This window comes from Pangasianodon hypophthalmus, chromosome 10 (genome assembly GCF_027358585.1).
Source record: "Pangasianodon hypophthalmus isolate fPanHyp1 chromosome 10, fPanHyp1.pri, whole genome shotgun sequence".
NCBI lineage: Eukaryota > Metazoa > Chordata > Actinopteri > Siluriformes > Pangasiidae > Pangasianodon > Pangasianodon hypophthalmus.
Window position 1 is genome coordinate 10,453,263 of NC_069719.1, and position 23,368 is coordinate 10,476,630.

At 39.0% G+C, this 23,368-nt stretch overlaps 2 protein-coding genes across 3 annotated transcripts; both read right to left on the minus strand.

The window, feature by feature from the left end:
• Positions 1–1,806: 1,806 nt before the first annotated feature.
• On the minus strand, positions 1,807–14,987 carry jdp2a (Jun dimerization protein 2a). Of its 2 annotated transcripts, none has more exons than XM_026933715.3 (4): positions 14,759–14,987; positions 3,618–3,835; positions 2,905–3,009; positions 1,807–2,780 (listed from the first exon to the last, which is right to left on the minus strand). In XM_026933715.3, the coding sequence occupies exons 1-4, from the start codon at positions 14,844–14,846 to the stop codon at positions 2,595–2,597; spliced, it is 597 nt and encodes a 198-aa protein (XP_026789516.1). In that variant the 5' UTR covers positions 14,847–14,987; the 3' UTR covers positions 1,807–2,594. The 2 variants fall into 2 exon arrangements, with proteins under 2 accessions (XP_026789516.1, XP_026789515.1); XM_026933714.3 differs by lacking the exon at positions 14,759–14,987 and adding an exon at positions 4,273–10,190.
• Positions 14,988–15,073: 86 nt separating this feature from the next.
• fosaa (v-fos FBJ murine osteosarcoma viral oncogene homolog Aa) lies at positions 15,074–18,932 on the minus strand. Its single transcript, XM_026934310.3, has 4 exons — positions 18,466–18,932; positions 17,528–17,737; positions 17,109–17,216; positions 15,074–17,008 (listed from the first exon to the last, which is right to left on the minus strand). Exons 1-4 carry the CDS (start codon positions 18,547–18,549, stop codon positions 16,337–16,339), a joined length of 1,074 nt encoding a protein of 357 aa, XP_026790111.2. The 5' UTR covers positions 18,550–18,932; the 3' UTR covers positions 15,074–16,336.
• Between the last annotated feature and the right edge of the window lie 4,436 nt (positions 18,933–23,368).

Consider the following 23,368-nt stretch of genomic DNA (forward strand, 5'->3'; position numbering starts at 1 on the left):
TTAATATTCTATAGCAGCAGTTCTGACAATAGTGCCGATTGTAAGGCAAATCACAGGTTTATATTAATGTGCTTGTTCTAATAATCAAATTAGTCAAATCTAACAAAGTCTAATACATAGGTTGAAAAATATGTTGTTATGTAACAAGGAATAATGTATAATTGTTGATATACTGAAACCATCTGTAAGGACACGCTTATAAAAACATAAATGGAAGGAGTCTCAAGAGTGAGCAATTTGTAACAGTCAAACTGTGTTTTTTTTTCATCTTATGAACTTCAGGAGAGAGAAGAAATAAGGTGAGGGAACAACTGTTTGAAGTTCTAGTCATGTAAATGATAACAGTAACTAGTTTTGTTGATGTTACACAACAATAACTATAACTATAAATGGATAAAAAACTGACATGTTCTTTAATTAATGAAAAAAATGTAACTGTGAGCAAACCACTGTGGTATAAGGGGAATAAAACACATCAGGATGTGCTGTTATAGGAAAATAATCAACTTCAAGATGGTACTTTGCTTCACGGTGGGCCATATCAAACCATTCTGTGACTGATCATTTTCTTATAACAGCACATCCTGACGTGCTTTATTCCTTATTGTACACAGCTGATAGTGCAACAGTGGTACTCTTAGATTTTAAACACACAATCTTCTGGGAATGAGTTACGAAGAGCTGTTACTTTTGGCCACTACAGAGGAGGACCCTTTAGAAACCAGTAGGCGCTGATATCCATGATCACTTCAGAAGGAGTTGTGGTTCTTTTTTCACAGCTCCTCTGACAAGTGGCCAGTCAGCATCAAGTCAATCATTTTCTTTGAACAAAATCATGTGGTGACAGAGATTTTTAGTGTTGTTGCAGTTCTCTTACTTTGTTCATAGCAGGAATGACTCACAATGACCACAAATGCATATGTGAACCACTAGATGTCACCAAGGGGTAATTCGTTGAATAGATATCAGCACAGAGAGTTAGGGTGAAATTTAAATTATATTATGGTATGGCAAGGTTGTAAGAAGAACCTGTCTAGAAAGCTTGGGGCAGTAAGAACCCTGAGGAACTCTTTGTTCTAAATGTGCAGAGTTCATTCATTCATTTCCATATCTGTTGTGCTCTTTGTATGATGACCATGTAGACTTTCTTCTGCCTGCTCTGTAACACACCCCCCATCTGTGCTGTTGTTGCAGTAAAGCAGGTTGATGATATTTTTCACTTCAGGCTCACTGTGCTACTATTGTAGACAAGAGCTAAAGTTAAGTACAAAGCAGCTTGCATCATGAGAGAGTTTCACATGCCAGCTTAATACCTAATAAACAATCATTTGCAGCTGGATTCCTGCATCTCCCACATTCCTCAGTTCAGACTTGAGTTCATTTCTGTTTACATACCATCTCTTACTTTGTTGCTGTAGCAGCAGGTTTTACATTGTACTAAATTTGCATAACCTGTCCACTTTACATTCTTAAAATTTGTGTAGATTTTTAAAAGGTCAGCACTCACATGGTGCTGTTAGAACTGCAGCAGAGTCACAGCACATAATATGTCAATTGCACAGTCTTCATCAATTCATGATTTGTGCAAATGTATCACTAACTCTCTTGGAAAATTAGCAATATCCTTCAGCTGATGCTTTCAGCTCAAAGCTGAACTCTCCATGGCTACTTAATGATTCTTGTTAAGGGTACAAGTGGCCATCACCTGGTATAGCTTTTTGGTTCATCCATAACAATATCAGAATATGATCATCTGTTTCTTGGAAGAAAAACCATGGTTGAACAATTTAAACTGCACAGAAGGTATCAGAGGAACTGATTTAATAATTAAGGACTGTAGAATATACTTCCCAAATACATTGTGTATATTGTTTGCATTTCTTCACAGCCATTAAACATAATGAGTAAGTCACAGAAAAAGGGGTTATATAACTATCTGTTATATAGCAGTAATATAAAATGTATCACATCTAGTGATAACAGTCCATATAATGTAATGTACATGAAGTATAAAAATCAGAAAAAAAATATATATATATATAAATTGTAGGTAACTATAAGAACAAGATGTAAACAGTCCATATACTGTATATGTGCATACATGACGCCTGCGTCTTTAAAAAAAGAAAGAATGAAAGAAAGAAAGAAAGAAAGAAAGAAAAGCAATTTCATGAGGGCAAATCATTACTTGGTATCATGGACATAGCACAAATCATCCAGTTGCATTGCCAAAACACAGATCTTACATGATACCTTGAGGAAGTGCGTTTTGTTTTTGCTATCTGTTACAAACTGTCTTGTTAGCCTGGTTGGATTAAGTTAAAACCATTAGGCACAGAATGACCACATACAGGGGAAAAAAAAAACTACTACAAACTTGTAACTGTCAGCACGTCGCCCAGTCGGATGTATGCATGGGTGACACGGGGATCCACAAAGGCTCAAAAACTCCAAGCATACAGGTTGGAGTGCTTCACTCATTCAACCTTAAATGTCCAAGAGTTTAGAGCTAAGTGCTTCTAGCTAGCTGTATGGAAGCTAACCTGTAAACAGTAAGTGTGGAAAAGCACCACTCTGAGTCTCTGCACTTTTCCTCATTTGGCCTCCAGCTGCTCCAGGAGGGGGTTAGCCTCACTCTCGGGGGTTTTCACACTGTCTGTCCTCACGATGCACGTCGGCCGGTGCCGGTTGAGCATGAGGATAAGCTGCTGACGCTCGTGCTTCAGCTCCTCGATTTGCGCTTTGAGCTCAGAGTTCATCATCTCCAGCCTCTCGGACTCCTGAGGCCACAGTTTCAGGATGATTATTGATTTTGTATTGTTGGTGTTACATGCAATATATTGCCTACTTGTTGACATGCAGGGTGCTGTATTGTAAGAATTTAGGCTAAAAGAGAGAACCCACCCTTTGTAGATACTCTGTTCGCTCTTTCTTTTTGTTTCGACATCGTGCTGCTGCCACTTTGTTTTTTTCTCGCCTCCTCTTCCTCCTCTCCTCCTCCTCATCTTTCTAAATGAGGTACCAACATCTACATTAGTTCATTAGTTCGAACGGGTATTTACAGAGTCACAAGACCAAGTGAATGTTCTTAAATCTGTCTTCGCTTTCTGGTTAAATGCAGTTGGGTAGATACTATGAACAATCACCTCCTATAATGCACAGTTGATAGAGACTGCTGATATTCTGATATTCTGACTAGGCCTTTATTCAGATAACAAAGTGCTGCCTTGTGTCTTCTATATCAGACTTCAGTCATGTAATTACTGACTGCCCACTAGATGGACTCATTGTTCTTCGTAGATATATAAAAATGCAATTCATAAACCTTTGCATTTCAACATCCTATACATATTCCCTGTGCAGTGCTGATATTCATGAGAACAATAATAGATCAAATGTTCTTAGTAACTGATATCCTACATTTAAATAATAATTAAGGAAACTAACATTTCCTGTAAGAGTTGCAAATAAAATGACCCTAGTATACTTAAAAATTTGAATACAATTTAGTATTTAGTAACCGGGTTCCAACAGGCAGGTGTATCATGTGGTTTCAAGCTAAATTTGCTATGTTAACACTAAGTCCACTTGGTAAACAAACTAATTTAATGGCTCACCTCAGCTTTAATAGGAAGATGGTGCTTGCTCAGCTTGCCCAATAGGTGCAGCGGAGACAGCATGGCTCCTAGACTGCACAGGTCGGCGTATTTCAGCTGGTCCGTGAGCGTCGTGGCAGAGATCCCAGCCAGAGGGCCCAGGCTGGGTAAAGAGCCTGCCGTCACCGAAGGGTCAGGGATCTGTCCGGGCATCATGGCATACACGCCCTTCACCACAGCTAGAACACACACCATGAGAGGAATTGGAGATCATTTTCTCTTAAATACTTAATCTCTATGGAGACAAAACAGACTGCTGCAAAATAGAGTGTGGCCTTTCTGTAAAACCTTGGTTGTTAAATAATCCAAAAAAGATTACATGAATGATGCAACCTTAAATTGTAGTGTATGGTTGCACTGTAGACATGCATTCTTACTTATTTGAGCCTGCAACCTTTTTCTAATAATGCGGGTGAGTTCTTAAACCATTGTACCTCATCTTAACATACCCTTGACCCAAAGAATGGCATGTCTAATCCCCAGTGCATGCATGTTCAACAATACAGACTTCACAAACACATTATACACAACCAGTCCGTCATCACTACCAGTCAATAACTTTCTACATCCACACTGAATAAAATCACACATACACTTATTATTCGTTCGCCATTACCTTTCCCCTGCTGCTTTTTTTTTCCTGCCAATCCATGCCACACAAACAATATATGTCTCACAAGCTCCCTCTCCACCCTTCCATAGCATACTCCCATTTACAGCCTCTTTGGCAGGACTCGCTCCAGAGGCCAGGCTGAAAGGCACACACAAAAGTAGTCCCAGACACATTCCCCTTTATCCCGTAGAGAGAAGAAGAGAGCGAGCCAGCCAAAACCCGCCTGCTGCCCGCTTTCCCCCCACGCCGGCCTGCTCACCGCTCACTGTGTCAGAACACTGGAATGTGGCCACAGAGGAACAGCACAATGTCATCGGCCTCCACCACTGGCCTGCTCCAAAAATCCTTTTCAAAAAAAAAAAAAAAACAACACCCACTTTTAACAAGAAGTGAGGCTGGAAATGAAGTCTACAATGGAATTCAAGAGCTCATTTTCTGTCTGCAGTGGACATTGGCTACATAACAGTTTCTGCACCTGATAATGTAAAAGAAACAACAACTTCTAATTTCTAAGCTACAGTTTTTTTTTTATAATGGCAGTTTCTCAAACAGATAAAAGAACTCTTACCAGTTTAATGTTAATGTTAACACCTTCTAAGGATGTAGGAAAGTGGACACAATCAAGATTTTCCAATGATAATAATTGGAAGACACAACAGGAGTGGCACAGATTCTTTCAAATGCTTGGTTCAGTCATGATTTCTTTTAAAACCTAAGGAATGCTGAAAGACCATGAGTGTTAAGCTCTGGTTTTACAGGGCGTTAGCAATAGTGTTTAACCTGCTTTACCAAACCATATCTAATTTATGAAAGGCTTTATAATTAGTTCATAAGCTAAATCTAAAGCTAAAGCTTTCCTTTCCACCATCACCTCTGGCTTGCTCATTAGAGATAATTATATCTGGAATTCATATATTTCTGTAAGGACATAAATTTCTCTTGTAATTATTTGTACACTACTTTTTTGTGTACATTTGTGTAGTGGAAATAATAAGTAATAAATGCAACAAACAAAAGAATACAGATTGCAGTTCCAAAACTACAGGAGACTCACAGGCTCACTAATATTTATTGATGATGTAACTCATGATGGTAGCAACAGAATGAATTCAGAAACATTCTGTCTGCCAATTTACAGAGAAAAGATTCCAATCTAACTGGGAGGAACTTCATTATGCAGCAAGACAATGACCCAAAACACACTGCCAGCACAACAAAGGACTTCAGCAGGGGGAAAAAAGTGGAAGGTTTTAGGCTGGTAAAGTCAATCAGCAGACCTTAACCCAGTTGAGCTGCATTTCACCTCCTGAAGAGGAGACTGAAGGGAGAAACCCCCCAAAACAAACAACAACTGAAAGAAGCTTCCCTACAAGCCTGGAAAAGCATCACAAAAGAAGAATGCAACAGTTTGATGATGTCAGTAGGTCCCTGGCTTGATGCAGTTACTGCAAGCAAAGGATATGCAACTAAATATTACATGTTATTTACTTTAATTTATCTAGATGTAAATATCAGGAAATTAAAGCTGAAATTCTGATCTATCGTCTCATAGAGAGCTCAAACTGAAATGTCTTCAGAGTATAGCAAAAACAAAAGAATTGGCCTTGCATTTCTCATACTTTCGCAGGAGTCTGTAGCTTATGATGAGTATAATGCATCTATACATGCTCCATCATAGCGAATACCATTACGGAGAGCTGTTTCCTGAGTGAAATCCACTCAAATCTCCATCCTTGAAACTTGGTGTATGTTTCCAAATAAAACTCCATGTGGGCCAGCCAGGACAAGCATGTATTCAAGCGATGACAGCATGATTAATTTGGAAAAATAAATGGAATACAACAGTGTTCCCTTTGTTTAGATTTTCACCAGAAAGCCCTATACAGCACTATAAGACACTCTGAGCACTATACTGAGCAACCCAAAATATGATCAAATATGACACAAGCTGGATTAAGACATGGATCTGCTATTGAAAGCACTTTCAAAATGCAATGAAATACATTAACCATGATAATGACATTCAAAATTTCAAAGCTTAATGTAAGCCTCATAACACTTATAGTAGGTACAGGTGCATCCAAGGACCTTGACGAAGAACATAACTGCTTATGTAAAGCCAAATTTAATGAACAAAGCATGATTTTAGACAGAGGTAGGAAAAATTCTCAAGATGCTGCAGCTAACAAGTTTAGTTAGCATATTTGGTAGAACAGTGCTGATTAAAGTGTATTCTGCAACAAATTCCTTGGAAATAAAGTTATTCTGCTTTTAACAGCAACTTACGGAAAGTGAAACAAAAAAATAAAGGAAGCTGTTAATAGGTCATTGACGGTATCGATGCGTGAAAACTTTTTTGTTGAGAGCAGTGAATAATGGATTTTACTTGGTTGAGAAATATATTTGCTCCCAAACTAAGTTAAGCACAACAGACTGAATATATGCAGCTACACCAATGCTTTTTATCATTAAGTTACTCTGACTAAGTGAATGCTGACAATACTGGTTTAAAAAAAAAATCAGTGGCAGTAATGCACTCATGCAATATGTGAGTGAAAACAGGTGTAATGTGAGAGTTGACATGTCAGATCCTGTGGGTCCGTGCCAGATTCCACCTCTTCAGAACTGATGCAAACAAAGGTTACTTGATTAATAACTCTCCATAGTGGAGGTTCCTCAGTCTGCTAACTGTGTGTGAGTGAGTCACAATCCAGGTCCATGTGGTGCTTTGCATCTAAAGTGCACAGACAGCACAACTCAGTTGAAGAACCTATTGAAACCTTTCAGCTTGGAACCTGCATTTCTTAAAACGTAATTTGGAGGGTGAAATGCTGTAGATCATCCTTTCTCGTGAGTATAAACTCATTTTTGTCCTCACAATATCACCACCAGAATATTAGTGCACTTCCAGAACTCTCACCTGATTCTCATTATATCCTCATTAACTCACTGTTTATTAGGGTTTATTGTGTAACATAATGACTCTATCTGTATCTGTATTGGGATTTAAAGCTGAAGAGAGTGTGAAAAAAATCTTTCTTTTTTCCTTTTAATGAACCATACAACTATAGCCCTGGAAACAGTGGAAAACACTGGAAAAACCCAGATGTAGAAACTCCAGCACTATCAGCATGGTCTGCGAGTTCTTCCTCTGACAGCATGTTCTGTCATCATGGTCTGTGAGTTCTTGCTCTGACAGTTCGTAATTTGTCTCAACTAAAGATGAGTGCACGACTGTTTTTATAAATTCTATTATTTTTTGTACCTGCCAGTGATATTTTCTAACAAATTTAGTTGGTTCTATTTCCCAAATACAAACAAACTAGTACTATAAACCACCACAACCCTGACCAGGCAGTTACTAAAGATGAATACAGAAATGATGTAAATGCACCAGTGCACATTCGCGGTATTTGTTTGTACCGTGACTACTCACACGTAACCGCATAAAAGTAAAAACCTCCTGTTTGCGCAACCTTTTTTTTTTCCTTTTCTGTGTTCCACAGGATCCCAATCCAGACGCACACCTCTTGTCTTAAGCAGATGCTCTGTGAACCTTTCTAGGAAGCAAATAAAAAATAGTGCCCTTGCTATTTGTATCTGTATTCAAATTTGTTTAGAACATGGTATCTGTTCATTCTGAATAATATATTTGTATTCAGTTGCATCCCTACTGTTTATATGCTCCCAGGTTTTCATTAGCTCATTGTAAAGTCTTGTCTTCTTTTTAATTGTAGTTATGAGCCTGTATACCCTGTTTGGGTTTTCTAGTTGTGGATACTTCTGGATTGTTTACCAATTGATGCATTTTGCCTTGATTCTGTGCCCATTTGGTTCTGACCCTTTTGCCTGCATTTACAAGGACTACAATCGTGCCCTATGTTTTATTCAAAATAAACTCTGCCCTTGGACACTACCTCACTCTCACTGTCCTAGGCAACCCATACAATCCAAACCCATTACTGAATTGTCCTGCTTTTATCAAGAAGCAGAAAACTAATCAATAACAGGTAACCATTCATTGACTACAAATGGTATTACCTTGTGATGAGGTAAATCAGTAATAAGAATAAAAAGGTGAGACTAGCAGTGTCGTGACACTGTTAATATCCTATAACTCTCAGCCAGCAATGTTATCAAGGGAGATTTTAAACGCATTGTTTCATGGTGAGAGGTTACTCTATAGGGCAGCTCTGTTTGAACTCTACCTACTTTCTGCCAGCAGTTTCCTAAATATGATAGCCTTTTCTGCAAGTGTGATATTTTATTTGCTTATACATGAAAAGCAACATGTCTGACAATGAAGCAGTAACACGTCCCTATGACATTAATTCCTAGAATGCCAGTGAAGAGTTAGCACAGATGGAGTCTGCATACTCAACACAAGATACCGAGAGAAAAACGTCCCCAGTATAAAAATCAACCGTTAATGCTAGCAGGGATCTGGTGGTGAAGATATGGAAAATTCCAGGGCATGCCTTCAGACAGTGAATGTATTTGTTCCTGAAGCCGAGAACTCATTTTACAGCATTTGAACCATTGGCAATGATGGAGGGACAACCAACGCAAAAAAACTTTATCTTATCTGCAGCTTCAACAAACGGCAATGACTAATTTCTGGACAGAATAGTTGACTTCCCGTAAGTGTTCTACAAGAAAACTGCCCAAACTGTTCCATTTGAAAATGGTCACTGCAAAGTTCAGTGCCATTAGGTTGAGGATGGCGTGTTTATGTTTCTCTAAGAAAATGATAGCCACAAAACCCACCATTCCTGACCACTGTTAGGGAATAAATGAAAACCAGTAGGATGCCCCCTAGTCATTTTCATTTGACATTTTGGGGCAGCATAATAGCTTTCCATTTTTGGACGATGAGCTATGACTGACTAGATATAACCAACTATAAATGGCTAGCTGTTAAAAGGTTGTTCCTCTCAAGCAGTCTGCTAATGTCTAGTGGACACTGCATGACTTTAAAAATCCCAGACGTGCTGTACTGCTTACAGTTGTACCACAGTTATGGCTTGCTTTAACACGCACAGTGCATGATCCTGGACAGATCCTGCAAAGCTCTCACTTTACACTTAAATCAACTTTCACTTACAGAGTTCCCCAACAAAGAGCATCTGATCTCGGCACATTGTCCCTAAATGCACGAAACATTTCATCATGTTCCATGAGGTAGTTGATTGCAGAAACAATATTTTTTTAATTATGGAGATTGGAAAAAGAGATACTGTCTGACATCATATAAGTATCTGTTCTCTTGCCAGAACTCTGCTCCATTTACTCTGTTCACAAAGATTAATTGTAATTGCTGTGGTTGTCCCCACCTGTCCCCCAAAAGCTTTGTTTTGAATTGGCTGTGGGTCATCACACTTCTTACTACTTGTTGTAAGTGTGTTCAGACTATCAGATTTATCACCGATTTGGAAAATGTTTGGGTGTCTGTGACAGAGTAAATCACAACAGGAACACAAGCAATTGATTTAAAGGGTTGTCACAAAGCCAGAAATGTCTGTGACAGGACAATCAGAATAAAAGTCATGTTCTGTGCGCTAGATATAATTAGAGGAATGCTTGTCAGCGGAAAGTGATGATGTTCTAGATATTCATTGCAATAAATCTAGCATGAAACAGTAAAACAATTCCACGTAATTAGTGTGTATTCTGAATATCAAATTTCCACATATGCAACTAATACCCCACCTATTGTTTGATATTACAGTGCTGCATTAGGAGTACAATCAAATCTTTTAAAAGCATTTAGCAATTATTCATTTTTAATGATATCTTATGGATTTTTTAAATAACTGTTCTAAAAACACCAAAATTATCATTTAATTTAAAAAACAGCCTTTTAATATTTACTCTATGTTCTGAAAACAACAAAAAGATAATTAAGGTCAGATTGACTGTATTCTCTAAAATGACAAGCTTATTATATGCCTCTTAAACTAAAAAAAAAAAAAAAAAAAAGAATGAACCAGCTGTTTTTTTATTAGTCACTAGAGCTGGGGAAAAACTATGAGTATATGCTAAAAAAGAAACCCACTTGCCATTCTAACTGTACAATACACTATAAAGCACTGCCACAGTACTATTCACTTTTACTGTTCCATGGTGAGATCAGACCACACTGTACTGCTGCACACTGTTCACATTCAAACTATGGTGGATGATACCATCAAGTGGCTTAAAAATTACTGCTATCTAGGGGAAAAATATCCCAGATCAGCACATTTTCCTTCCAGCTACACAGACCTATTCAGCAGAATCTCTTCCATTCTGACACACTGTCAGATCCCATCTAACATATAAATAAATGTAATATACAAATAAAGAATAAGACTGTATTGTCCATGTTTCCAAAGGCCACTTAAATATAAGGATCTCAGCATGTTAGTTTATCTGACCATTTAAGATCCAATTATCATTATTGTCTCGGTGAAAATTATATCTTAAAATATGAGAAAGACTGAATAAACATTGTTATTCATATAAGAAATAAATATATAATATAGTATAAAAGTATTAAAAAAAAGTAGTCAGTAGGCCCGAGAATCAGTTTCAGTTCTGAAAAGTTATGCATGGCAACATGAGGTCAAGAAAATCTGGAAGCAATGAAAGTGCACTTCTTCTCATTGCATAACAATGTCTATAATGCTACATAATGACATTGACCTTTATAGCTTCAAGAAGCTTCAGTTAATCAACCACCTTCAGTGTCACAGCATGACGCACCAAATAGTGGGGGTTTATAGCAACAAACCTCCATACAAATATATATCACACTCCTATAATTATATGAAAAGAAACAAAACAAAAGCAAATATTTTAATACAGCATGTGTTCAAACTATAATTCAAAACCCTAACGTTCACTGTGTAAATAGTTTTGTCTGTTTTATCATTCAGATTTAAGGGGAAAATCCACTCCATGTTGTAATCTTCGATGCTTTCCACAATTAAATTTGCAATGAAATTCTGACTTAGTTTAGTTTAAACATCTTTCATCAACAAGATGGTCCATTTTCATTTTGGTTAACAGTTTCCTACATTACCCATAGTGCTGTTTGACTACCTGCCGATAGTGGCGCCAACAGGAATTATGCTGCATTTGACTTACCTTGGAAGTCAGAAATCAGAAAATACATCATTCTCGACCTCAGTGCAGTCAAGCTACAAGGTGGGAAAAACCATGGATGCCTTCGTTTTCATCTTTTGTTAGTAACAAGGTAGCCAGCTAACTGTGAGGAGTGGCATACATTTGCCTCCTCAAAACTGTTAACTGTATGATCAGTGGTATAGATTGAACAAGCAAATATGTCCATGTGTTGATTGAAATACTTCTATATACAGGTCCCTCCAAAAGTATTGGAACAGCAAGGCCAATTCTCTTGTTTTTGTTATACTCTGAAGACAATTGGGTTTGACATCAAAAGATATGAGAATATTTGATGACAGATCAGAATTTCAGCTTTCATTTCCTGATATACACATCTAGATGTGTTAAATTTACTTGGTTACTTGGAACATGGCACTTTTTGTGTCAGACAAGCAAAACTATACGAATAGTAAATAACAGTATTTAAAGTAAATAACACTTAATATTTGGTTGCAGATCCTTTGCTTGCAATAACTGAATCAAGCCAGCAACCCACTGACATCACTAAACTGTTGCATTATTCTGGATGCTTTTCCAGGCTTATAGCACGTCATCTTTCAGTTGTTGTTTGTGTTAGGGGATTTCTCCCTTCAGTCTCTGTTGTCAGTGTGTTTTTAGTCATTGTCTTGCTGCTTGATTAGATTAGATTGGATGAATTTCTCTGTAAATTGGCAAACAGAATATTTCTGTAGACTTCAGAATTCATTCTGCTGCTACCATCATGAATTACATCATTAATAAAGATTAGTGAGCCCATCCAGGCTTGCAGTCATGCAAGCCAAAGCCATGACACTACCTCCACCATGCTCCCAGACTAGTACTAGGACAAAGACCTACCCTTTTGGAGGAGTGTTCTCTGGTTAACTTAAACAAAAATTCAACTGGTTGGCCATAATGAACAGTGCTATATACAGAGAAAAAAGGGTGAGGCTTTTAATCCAAAGAACACCATTCCAGCTGTGAAGCATGGAGGTGGCAGCATCACGTTTTGGGGGTGTTTTGCTGGAAAAGGAATGACATCATGAGGAAGGAGGATTATCTAGAAATACTGAAGCAACACCTCAAGACATCAGCCAGAAAGTCAAAATTAGGTCTTCCAGCAAGCCAATCATCCCAAGCATACATGTTGTTAAAAATCTGAGTTACACAAGTTCTGTAAAGATGAGCAGCAAAGTATTGTGAGAAGCTTGTAGAAGGCAACCCCAAGCTTTTAAGTTTAAGCAATGCCACCAAATACTAACAAAGTTTATGTAAACTTCTGACCCACTGAAAATCTGACATAGTAAATAAAAGCTGAAATAAATTTGTCTCTTAGCTGTTATTTTGAAATGACCTCTTATGGAAATAAAGTACTTAATTGACTTAGCACAGGAATTGTATGGTAACATGAAATGTGTGGAGTTGTGAAACATTGAGTGTGAATGGTTTTAGCCTAGGTGTACGTAAACTTTCAGCACTATTCAGCTTTACCTAAAGAGAGTGATGCAGCAGCACTTTAGTCCTTGAGTCTGTCTAGCTCTCTCATCTCCTCATCTGTACTGTGCACACTGCTCAAATAGATCAGGTTCCAAATCTTCAACTTTCATGTTAATTCCACCGTCAACCCCATCTTTTTGCCATCTCATAGATGGCAAACTCACCAAGCCAAGTCTCTGCCATAATTCAGCACAAATGTCTCGCATAGCTACACTGCATTCTGGAAATTTAAGTCAAACATTTCCTGTCTCCACTACTTCTGTGCTGGATTTCTCACTAGTATGACATCAAACATCTCTGGAAAATGGTTTAAAGTGGTTGATTTTTCCACTCCTATTAAACACCAGTGTAACTGCACTAGCAATGTTCCTCTGTGACATCAGCATGGTAGACACCGGCTAACATCTCACAGTAACGAAATTACAGCACTGACCATCAAATTAGTACCAGGATCGATAAGCACATCAAAAATATTTCAAAGGAAACATATTTAAAGTGTATCAGCATGGACTCTTCCTTTAATAATTATATATTAATAATTTAATATATGGCCAAAAGTATATGGACACCTGACAGTCACACCCATACGTGGTTCTTCCTCAAACTGCTGCCACAAAGATGGAAGCACACAATTGTATAGCATGCGTTTGTATGCTATAGCATTACAATTTCCCTTCACTGGAACTAAGCGGCCCAGACTTGTTCCAGCATGACAATGTTCCTGTGCACAAAACGAGATCCATGAAGACATGATTTGCCAAGATCGGAGTGGAAGAACTCGAGTGTCCTGCACAGAGCCATGACCTCAACCCCACTGAACACCTTTAGGATGAACTTAAACGCGACCGCACCCTAGGGCTCCCCAGGTCTCCCCAGGTCTCCTCGCCCAACATCAGTGCCTGATCTCACTAACGCTCTTGTGTCCGAATGGACACAAATCCCTACAGCCACGCTCCAAAATCTAGTGGAAAGCCTTCCCGGAAGAGTGGCGGTTACTATAACGGCACAGCAGGACTAAATCAGGAATGGGATGTTCAAACAGGCCACGAGGCCAAACACCAACTTCTACTGAACTACTTGAGATTATTATTGTGTGTTCTCTGAAAGACTTTGGATAGTCTGCAATGTATTGCATAATAATCAATTCAAGCTTGGATAGTAGCTTGCTTTTTCAGGAGCATTAATAACAAAGCAAAGAGTAAAGAGTCATAATTAGCGAGATGTTAAAAACGATATTAAGATGCGAACTGTAATAAATACATTTACTTCAAGTTCCAGAGTAACGCCCTGTGTTATGAGTCAGTCTCAAAGCGGAAGTGGGTCGTCAGTAAAACATGTAGTGTGTCTTACATAACACGCAAAGTAACCAGCACGAGCCTGGGCGAAAAACTGCAATAAGTAACACAGTCTCACTGTCATTAGCGTTCCTTCTTTCTGTAGTGCCTATTCTCGCTGTTCCATAGCTCTTGAACTTAGCTATGGAGAGAAAATCCAGAAAAGAAAAAAAAATCCAAAGGCATGCTCGTGTGTAATTAGTAGAGATGTGCTCAAACGGGAATTTGCATAGACGCACTACAGCGCCACACAATACGCCAAATACGAAACACAAAAGACGCCAATGCTAGGCTGTCCTCTTTTTGTACTAGCCTACATTATATAACGCAACAAAAAAAAATGACATTGCACAAAATGGGGGAAATGTCAAAAAAATAAAGAACAATTTTTTAAAAAAGTGACCGTGTGAGCGTGGCGCCGTGCAAAACCCCAATCCTCCTCCTCCTCCTTCACCTCCTCCTCCTCCTGCTGCTGCTCCTTCCTGCTAAAGTTCCTAAAGTTTGCGGCTTACCTGACTTAGATCCCGCGTTCCCTTGATGTGCCTTCTTCAGGTCAGCTGGGGGTCTGGAGTAGATTTTGAACAGGGGAAAGCGTTGCATCAGCACGTTTATGTACTGATCCCTGGCTGGGAGGACTCGGGAATGCGGAACTCTCTGTGCTCCGGCAGCCAGACGTAAGCAGGGATGCAGAAAAAAAAAACTGTCCTGCACCAAAAAGAAGCAGGGGGCAGAGAGAAGGGGAGAAGTGAGGGAAGTCCTGTTCACTCCACCCCTTAGATACCAGAAAACAAACAACCCACTAACCCTGAACAGCCGGAGAAGAGCTCAGCTCAGAAAGAAGCTGTCCAAGCAGAGGCTCAGCCTACATGGAAGGGAACATTTCCCTAGTATCTGTGAATCTAACCTGTAATCTTAGCACTACTCACAAGACATCCTAGTTACAGTCTAGGCTAGCTCATATTTTATTAAACCACATACAATTATGACGATGTGACATGCTTTTGCACTGCATAGGCTTCTAAACATTTATTTTTTGCATCTAATAAATGGGTGAGACACACCACTTGACATGATACCACAGCCAGCAGAGGGTATTGATGTCTCATTACTACTGGCTTTATGTCTAATAGGAATAAGCATGTTTAATAGCCCTCAGCAGAGCTGTTAAATCTAAATTAACATTAATAATACATTACTAACATTAATAATTAAACATATCTTCACTCCTTGGACTTCATTAGGCTCTTTATTCTGATCAGGGTTGAGGTGGATCCAGAGCCTATCCCAGGAACAACAGGCATGAGGCATAAAATTTTATAGAATTAATCCACCTCTCGGCGTGGGTGGAGGTAGGAGGAAACCAGAGAACCCGGAGGAAACCCACGCAGACACAGAGAGGACATGGAGCTCCGAGATGAACAGAAATTAAACCAATACCACATTGCATGAATATTTAATGTGATTATTAATTCATAAGAAATCAGTGCTCATTTAACTCTTTTCATCTGACGCACAAGTCAAAAATTTATAAGGTAGAAAAATAAAGTATCATAAAATACATTTTGATTGATATACCACTGGATGTTTTCATGGAAAACTCTAAACATTATTAATGATGTCATAACACAGACCGCATGATGACACTGAGGTATGTAAGAAACGTCAAGAATATATACTAAAGCACAACATTGATAAACTATTGCCATCAAAAACACAAAACTGCACAGCGAACAGTGCACAATATAGCTTACAGAAGACCTCACAGAAGATCAAACAGATATAAAACTCTTACATATATATATATATATTCATTTATTTATGTATTATTTTATATTAGATCTTTGTGCATGCTTTTTGAATCAGTACATAGTTCATAACTGTCCATAGGATAGGATTTCATAGATTTTTTTTTTCATGCTCTTAGCTACATCAAGAGTATCTGGAAGAGGGTAAACTAGGACTTTCTTGGTCGCATTACACACGTCGTGGATGCTGCCGGCTTCACATCAATACCACTCTTCTCAGATATCACAACACAGTGATATCTAGTAATTGAGATTGTGAAACCCTCGTTTCCGTTGGATAAATGTTTATAATGCCAGGAGTGTAGGGGAGTTTAGAAGATCCACACTGGTGTCAGATTTGGATACCCCACCTTTGCAACCATCCAGTTCCTCAGTCAGACACTCCAGCTCTGGACAGGCAAAAGTAAAGATGGACAGGTAGTTGCTGCATGTAGGGGTGGAGGCACTCACCACAGGGGTGCTTAAGGGCTCCAGATCATTGGCCACAGACTTGTACAGGGTTTCCCAGTCTGTGAAGCCTAGGGAACCGTTGAGGTCGATGTCAGGGACTGAGCGTGCTTTTTCCACAGAGATCCTGTCCTCGTCCACACTGCCAAGGATATTTTCCAGCAACTCCTCCTTGACATCCAGTGACGGCTCAAGGTCGCACAAACTGACCTCTGCGCTGGAGCACAGCAGGATATTAGAGTTGCCTGAGATAGCTGTGGGTGGAACAGACGGAGTCTCCAAGTCTTGTATAGAAGGGGTGTCCTGCGCACCATCCTCTGGAAGTTGGCCAGATATCTCTGAAGAAGGGAGAGGCTGTGGCGACTCTGGGAAAATGCTTTCCAGCTCTTCGGGCAGCTGGCATATAGGCTTGTGAGAAGCAAGAACATACTCAAGTCTCTCTTTTTCTTTTAGAAGGTTTGCTATTTCTGCCTGCAAAGCTGCTTTGTCTTCTTCCAGCTTGTCTGTTTCCTATAAGAAATGAAGTTTAAAAAAAAAAAAAAAAGGATTACTGAACTGTACATAGTAATATTTTAAATTTCATTTGCAATGCAATGGCATTTCAGCTTACAGCCTGCAAGGTGTCTGTGAGCTCTCTCCTTCTGTTCCTGCACTTGGCTGCAGCCATTTTATTTCTCTCTCTCCTTATTCTCTTCTTCTCCTCCTCTTCTGGTGTGAGCTGCTCGGCGGGAAAGACAGATTGTAAGTGATTACCATGATGGATCTAACCCATTTCAGCAGGAAGATCTTCCCATGGCAATACACCTTCAGGAAGAAATTCATCTTTCTCCGCACTGCGACTATAAATAGCCTAGGTTATTGTTGTAGACACACCGTGGAGTGAATTTGAAGTGGATGTGCCCGGGCTAGGCATCGTGCCATGGCGCAGCTCTCAGGGAGTATGAACACCTGATTAAGTCCAACTCAACAACAGAAAGCAGGCTACAAAATAACAATCAGCGTTAGGGCTCTTGGCTGTGAGGAGCCTACCTGCTCGACTTTTCCCTTCCTGGCGGTGTTCTTCGCTTTGGCCCCACTCCTCTTGGCTGCAGTCTGTCCAGGTTCAGGTCTGGTCGCAGACGGGGACACGGATGTGATGATGGTCGGCTGCACCATCCACTGCAAATCTGGACTGGTGGAGATTGCAGTTACTGTGGGGACAAATGGAGCTGCAGGCGCCTCACGATCCGGCCCCGGGCCCTGCATTCAGTGTAGCAGTATAGCTACTCATTAATCATAGGTACAATCTAGGCTATGTAGTGCATAAAATAGGTATAACTTTTTTTTTTTTTTGGCTTTATTGACTTGATTTATATGTCAGTACCCTATTGCATGAAGAGCTTTCATCATCAACACACTCTTTCTATGACTTAGCCTCGGCATCACGCCGTTGCGTATAAGCAGAGGCCTTTCTTTAAGTTGCATGGGGTCCAAAAATAGTCTCCCTGATCAATATTTGACTTTTCCATTGTCTCTGACGTCAGCGCTGACGCAGAGCTGCTGCGGAGTCTCCACACAGAGCACCGCTGCAGAGCCACTTCAGCACTGAAGCACGACCAAAACGATTTTTAAGTCAATCTCACATAATACCAACAATATACAGACTTAACACTATCTAGAGAATGCAGACAGTCAACCTGGCAGTTAATTAACCCTATGATTAGATGATAACTGGTTTAAAATGGTTTTAAATTAATAATTAAAATAAAAAAAAAATCTAAAATATGCTTTCATCAAGACCTCATTCTATTTTTAAGAACTACCATTTTACATTAAGTACCATTAATTATGCAAATGGAGCACCCAGACAGGCTTGTTATTCCACTGTTTGCATATCAGGATTTCTGCTCTTGCCATTTGACTCAAATGAAGCAGCCTACTCCATGATTATATTGTGTTGGTGCTTAATGTTTGGTGATGTTGCCTACCTGTGTGGTCTCCATCAGCTCCCCGGCTGGAGATGCAGAACTGCAGCGTGACACAGACTCCACACCAGCTTTGCTAAGGATCATTTCTCCACGTAGGCACGTTTCCAGAAGAAAAAAAAAAAAAGAAAAACCAGGGATCCGCTCTGTCAGCTTTGCTTCCCTGATTCCAGTCACCCTTTTCCAGGTTTATATATAAACCTGGTCACTGATAAGCCTGCTGTACAAGCCCCTCCTATATATTCCCTCAGAATTTTATGAATGAACCGAGGCTGTACCATTCTGGCTGCGGGGTGCATCCATTCACAATATAACAAGGCACCTGCCGCGACGAACCAATACGCACCCTTAAAGTCTATTTTAATACCCAACGTTATTGGATAACGATCCTGATCAAACGTTATATATAAATGTTTTTTTTTTTGCATAATGCTGTGTAATTGCTGGACCGTGTTGGACCCCCATGTGAGAGAACATGTGCAATATGTTCATTCATAAAATACTGATGCAGCCCAAGTGCTGGAAAAGCTAACACATATCCACTAAAAACAAATTACAAAATAAATGAAACATCCATTTCATGGTAAGTGAATCTTGGATGAGAAATCTGTACTACATACGGATATGTAACTCGTAATCAAATATATTATAATCTCATAAAGCTGTTAGACCTAGAAATGGGAGTATTCTGCCTTAAAAGTCACATCATTATGTATCTGACCAACAGTACACTTGGAGGAAAAACTACATTGGTTGAATATTAAGCCTATTCAGTCAGCATGTTTAATAATGCTAAAAAAAAAAAAAAAAAAAAAAAACAGTCATGTCAGTGTATTTACACAGGGTGGAAACAGCATTAGGCAGCTTCCTTGCTGCGCTTCATCTAATTGCAATTCCGCTCTAGCCTCATAATCTCTGGGATGCCAGGTTTTTCTGTTTAAATAAGGAAAAACAAAGAGTGCATTCACATGTGGCAGGTAAAATACCCCTGGAATGAAAATTGTGCAAATAAATAACGTTTAAAAATATTTTATACGTGTATTAAAGGTGGCAGTTTTAGTCTATAGTTGGTCTCTTTATACTTATTTCGACCACACATAGAAGTTCTGAAAGAGGCCAATCTGGCAACCCGGGCTCATCCTGCGAATCTTTTCTGTTGCACCCACGTCCTGTAGTGACGCAATAGCGTCGAACGGGAAGTTGGCCATATAAGGACAGTGACGTACTGGGATTCCATTTTTGAGTCCCTAATAAAAGTTTATACACAGGGATGTACCTAAATATTACTGAGGGGTATACGTGAGATAGCTCTGATATAAATATTATCTTATTATATTTTAATCTTACTCTGTAGTAGAGGATGTAATAAGTAAGTAGGAAGTGTTAAAAAGCAATAATAGTACATGATGCACACATGGGGAGATTTTAGCTTCTGGAGGACTTTACATTCTATACTACATTTAGGCTACAGTCTATCGTCTATATTCAGACAGAGGTAGCACAAGGTGGCATTTATACCCCTTGAAATAGACCAGCCACACCAGTTCTGATCTCAAATCACATTTCTAAGAGGACTCCATTCTCAGAGGATAATAATAATAATAATAATAATAATAATAATAATAATAATAATTTCTGGAGGTGTGGTACATTTTCTGGAGGAGTGGTGCCCTCTAGAATACATCTTAAAAAAAAAAGCCTGAAGAATGTATATTTCACATTGATACCTTTAAAAGTGATTTAGGGTACAGAGTTAGACATTAGGAACCACACTTATACCTTTAATTATCTTAGAGTTATAGAGTAATAAAGCATAATACTTTAAACTTTATGCATAAGGTACACTTTATGCACCTTTCCAGGTAAAAAGAAAGCACTAAAGGAAGCACTTTTTGAGAGTACCACCGCAGTGATACCAAGGAAAGGTCCAGTTTAATACCCAAAACCTTTCTGAGAGTGTATTACTCTGATGCAATTCATGCAAACTTAATATGTCGTATCTACTTAATAATGATTTAAATCATCATTGTGGTGCAGTACATATTTCGATTAAATCCTTTCAGTATCAGGAATTACACAGCAACTAAGAAGCTAATATAGTAATGTTATCGTGTGACCATTTTATTTGTACCATGTCCTATAATAATTAGGCAGTTCCACCGATTAGTGTGCTCTTGTCTTGGAAATGTTTCAACACCACTGGTACCAGGAAGTCAAAATGTCAAACAGGCATATTGGTCATATCGGTCAAGATTCACTAATTAGCAGCTACAGCACACTATCCGCTGTGATCTCAGCAGATGTGCTGTTAACACAGATACCTGCCTTGATGTTAATACAAACATGTCACTTGGTTCTTCAGTCTGGAAAAGAAAGCTGGAGATGTGGCATAAAATGTGCACAGTGTAACCCATAATAAGTGTGTCCTTTTCAAAGATAATGTAGTATACAACATTGTTTTTTTGAGATCATCATTTCAACATACTGCCTTCTGCCAACAAATGTGTTTAAACATATCTGAATTAACTACTTTTGAACCAGTTGCATCAGTAGTAATTTTTATAATTTAAATGTACACGTAGGGAAGACTGTTGGGATTCAAAAGTCTGATCATGGGTCCACACTCACAGCCGGTTCACTATTTTGGGAGTTTTCTCATTTTTGCTAATGAAACCACACACAGTGAATGATTCCAGCAGTGGGTAAAGAATATCTGCAATGCACATTGTAGGGATTAGAGCAATCTTTCAGAAACAAGGTGAGACAGATGCAGTGATGAATTATGGCTTCATAAAAAGGCTGCAGTATGATAGCATATTTCTATATCCAGTCCCCCCTGAAAGTATTGGAACAGTGAGGCCCTGAGTTTTGCCTGTGGAGACTGTTGTTAAAAAGGATAAACCAACATGAAGGCCAGAGAGCTGTCTATAGGAGAAAAGTAAGCCATTTTGAAGCTGAGAAAAGAGGGAAAATCATTCAGAGCCATTGCACAAGCATTGGTCATAGCCAATACAACAATTTGGAAAGTCCTGAAACAGAAAGAAACCGCTGATGTTCTAACAACCAGACATTGAACAGGTCGGCCAAGGAAAACAAGAGCAGTTGATGATAGAAACATTGTGAGAGCTGTTAAGAAAAACCTAAAAACAACAGTCAGTGACATCACCAACAATGTCCCCGGTGGAGGGGTGAAGGTATCACAATCCACCGTTTGAAGAAGACTTCGAGAGCAAAAATATAGAGGCCATACCACAAGATTCAAACCACTCATCAGCAGTAAGAATCAGAAGGCCAGATTGGAATTCACAAAGAAAACACAGAGATGAGCCACAAAAGTTCTGGAACCAAGATTAACCTCTACCAAAGTGATGTAAAGGCTAAAGTGTGGTGAAAGAAAGGATCTGCTCATGATCCAAAACATACAAACTCATCAGTCAAGCATGGTGGAGGTAGTGTCATGGCTTGGGCTTGCATGGCTGCTTCTGAAAAGGGGTCACTAATCTTTATTGATGATTTAACTCATGATGGTAGCAGCAGAATGAATTCAGAAACATTTTGTCTGCCAATTTACAGAGAAATGCATCCAGTCTAATTGTGAGGAACTTCATCACGCCCAAAAAAAGTGGAAGGTTTTAGACTGGCCAAGTCAATCACCAGACCCTAACAGAATTGAACAGGCATTTCAGCTCCTGAAGAGGAGACTGAAGGGAGAAACCCCCCAAAACTAATACTAAAAGAAGATGTGGTAAAAGCATGGAAAAGCATCACAAAAAAGAATTGTTGTTTGGTGATGTCAGTGGGTCCCTGGCTTGATGCAGTTATTGTAAGCAAAGGATATGCAACTAAATATTAAGTGTTATTTAATTTACTTTAACTTACAATACTTTTGCTCCCCTAAAAAGTATGTGCTCTGCCACCAAAGCTGCCACGTTCTAAGCTGTTTAACACATCTAGATATAAATATCAGGAAATGAAAGCTGAAATTCTGATCTATCATCTCATATTTATCTTTTGAACTCAAACCCAAATGTCTTCAGTGTATAGCAAAAACAAAAGAACTGGCTTTGATGTTCCAATACTTTGAGAAGAGACTGTACTGAAACCCTCATAATGCACCATTTTGGAGTATCACCAAGGAGTTCTGTGTAGTTTCCTAAACTTATTAAAAACATCATCTTGTCACACTTCTTTCTGATGATTCTGATATTCACCAGGAGGGTAAATGTTAGGTTGTAAACATTAGTAACATTCTGAAAAAACTGAGCAGTTTTAAAGGATTTTTCCCTGAAACATTCTTGAGCGGATTTGCAGAATAAAATGTAGCAAAATGCTTCAGTTTTATAGCCTGTACTATATCAGTTGTTGCAAAAAGTTTGTGCTTAAATGCAGGCTGTTTTATTTGGCCCGCTGTTTAATTCTGAGCTCAGATTACTGTCTATCTGAGGAGTTTCTGTGTATGTTCTCCTCATGTCCATGTGAGTTTCCTCTTTGGTTTTCCAGTTTGCTAGCTCCCAAAACCATGGCAGTATGTGGATTGGGTAAGCTAAAATTGCCCCAAGCTGTGAATGTGTGTGTGCATAGTGAACTGGCATCCCATCCAGGTTGTATTCCCACCTTCGTCTAGTGTTCCCGGGATAGGGTCCTGATCCACCATGACCTTTAACATGATAAAGCAGTTACTGAAGATGAATGAATAAATGAATTTATACAAATGAACTCAGCATTTGCATTGATTTTGCCAGGCAGTTAATAGTGCAGGAAAAAAACGACAGTAAATTCTCATTTTCTACATAAGAGGTCTTTAACGTCAGAGTTCTGATCTAATTCTGAGGATTTGATAATTAGGTAATCAGTGTGTTGTCAGTAGGGAAACTTTCAACCATGCTGCCATACAGACGGTCTCAGA

Excerpts from the sequence above, each read along its gene's own strand:
- jdp2a (XM_026933714.3), bottom strand. The coding sequence starts at position 4,369 with ATGGGAGTATGCTATGGAAGGGTGGAGAGGGAGCTTGTGAGACATATA. Across the intron at positions 3,010-3,617 it reads ATCTTCCTATTAAAGCTGAG|AAAGATGAGGAGGAGGAGAG; the intron begins GTGAGCCATTAA and ends TACCTCATTTAG. Across the intron at positions 2,781-2,904 it reads GAACAGAGTATCTACAAAGG|GAGTCCGAGAGGCTGGAGAT; the intron begins GTGGGTTCTCTC and ends CTGTGGCCTCAG.
- fosaa (XM_026934310.3), bottom strand. The coding sequence starts at position 18,549 with ATGATCCTTAGCAAAGCTGGTGTGGAGTCTGTGTCACGCTGCAGTTCT. Across the intron at positions 17,738-18,465 it reads AGCTGATGGAGACCACACAG|GGCCCGGGGCCGGATCGTGA; the intron begins GTAGGCAACATC and ends CACTGAATGCAG. Across the intron at positions 17,009-17,108 it reads TCACAGACACCTTGCAGGCT|GAAACAGACAAGCTGGAAGA; the intron begins GTAAGCTGAAAT and ends CATTTCTTATAG.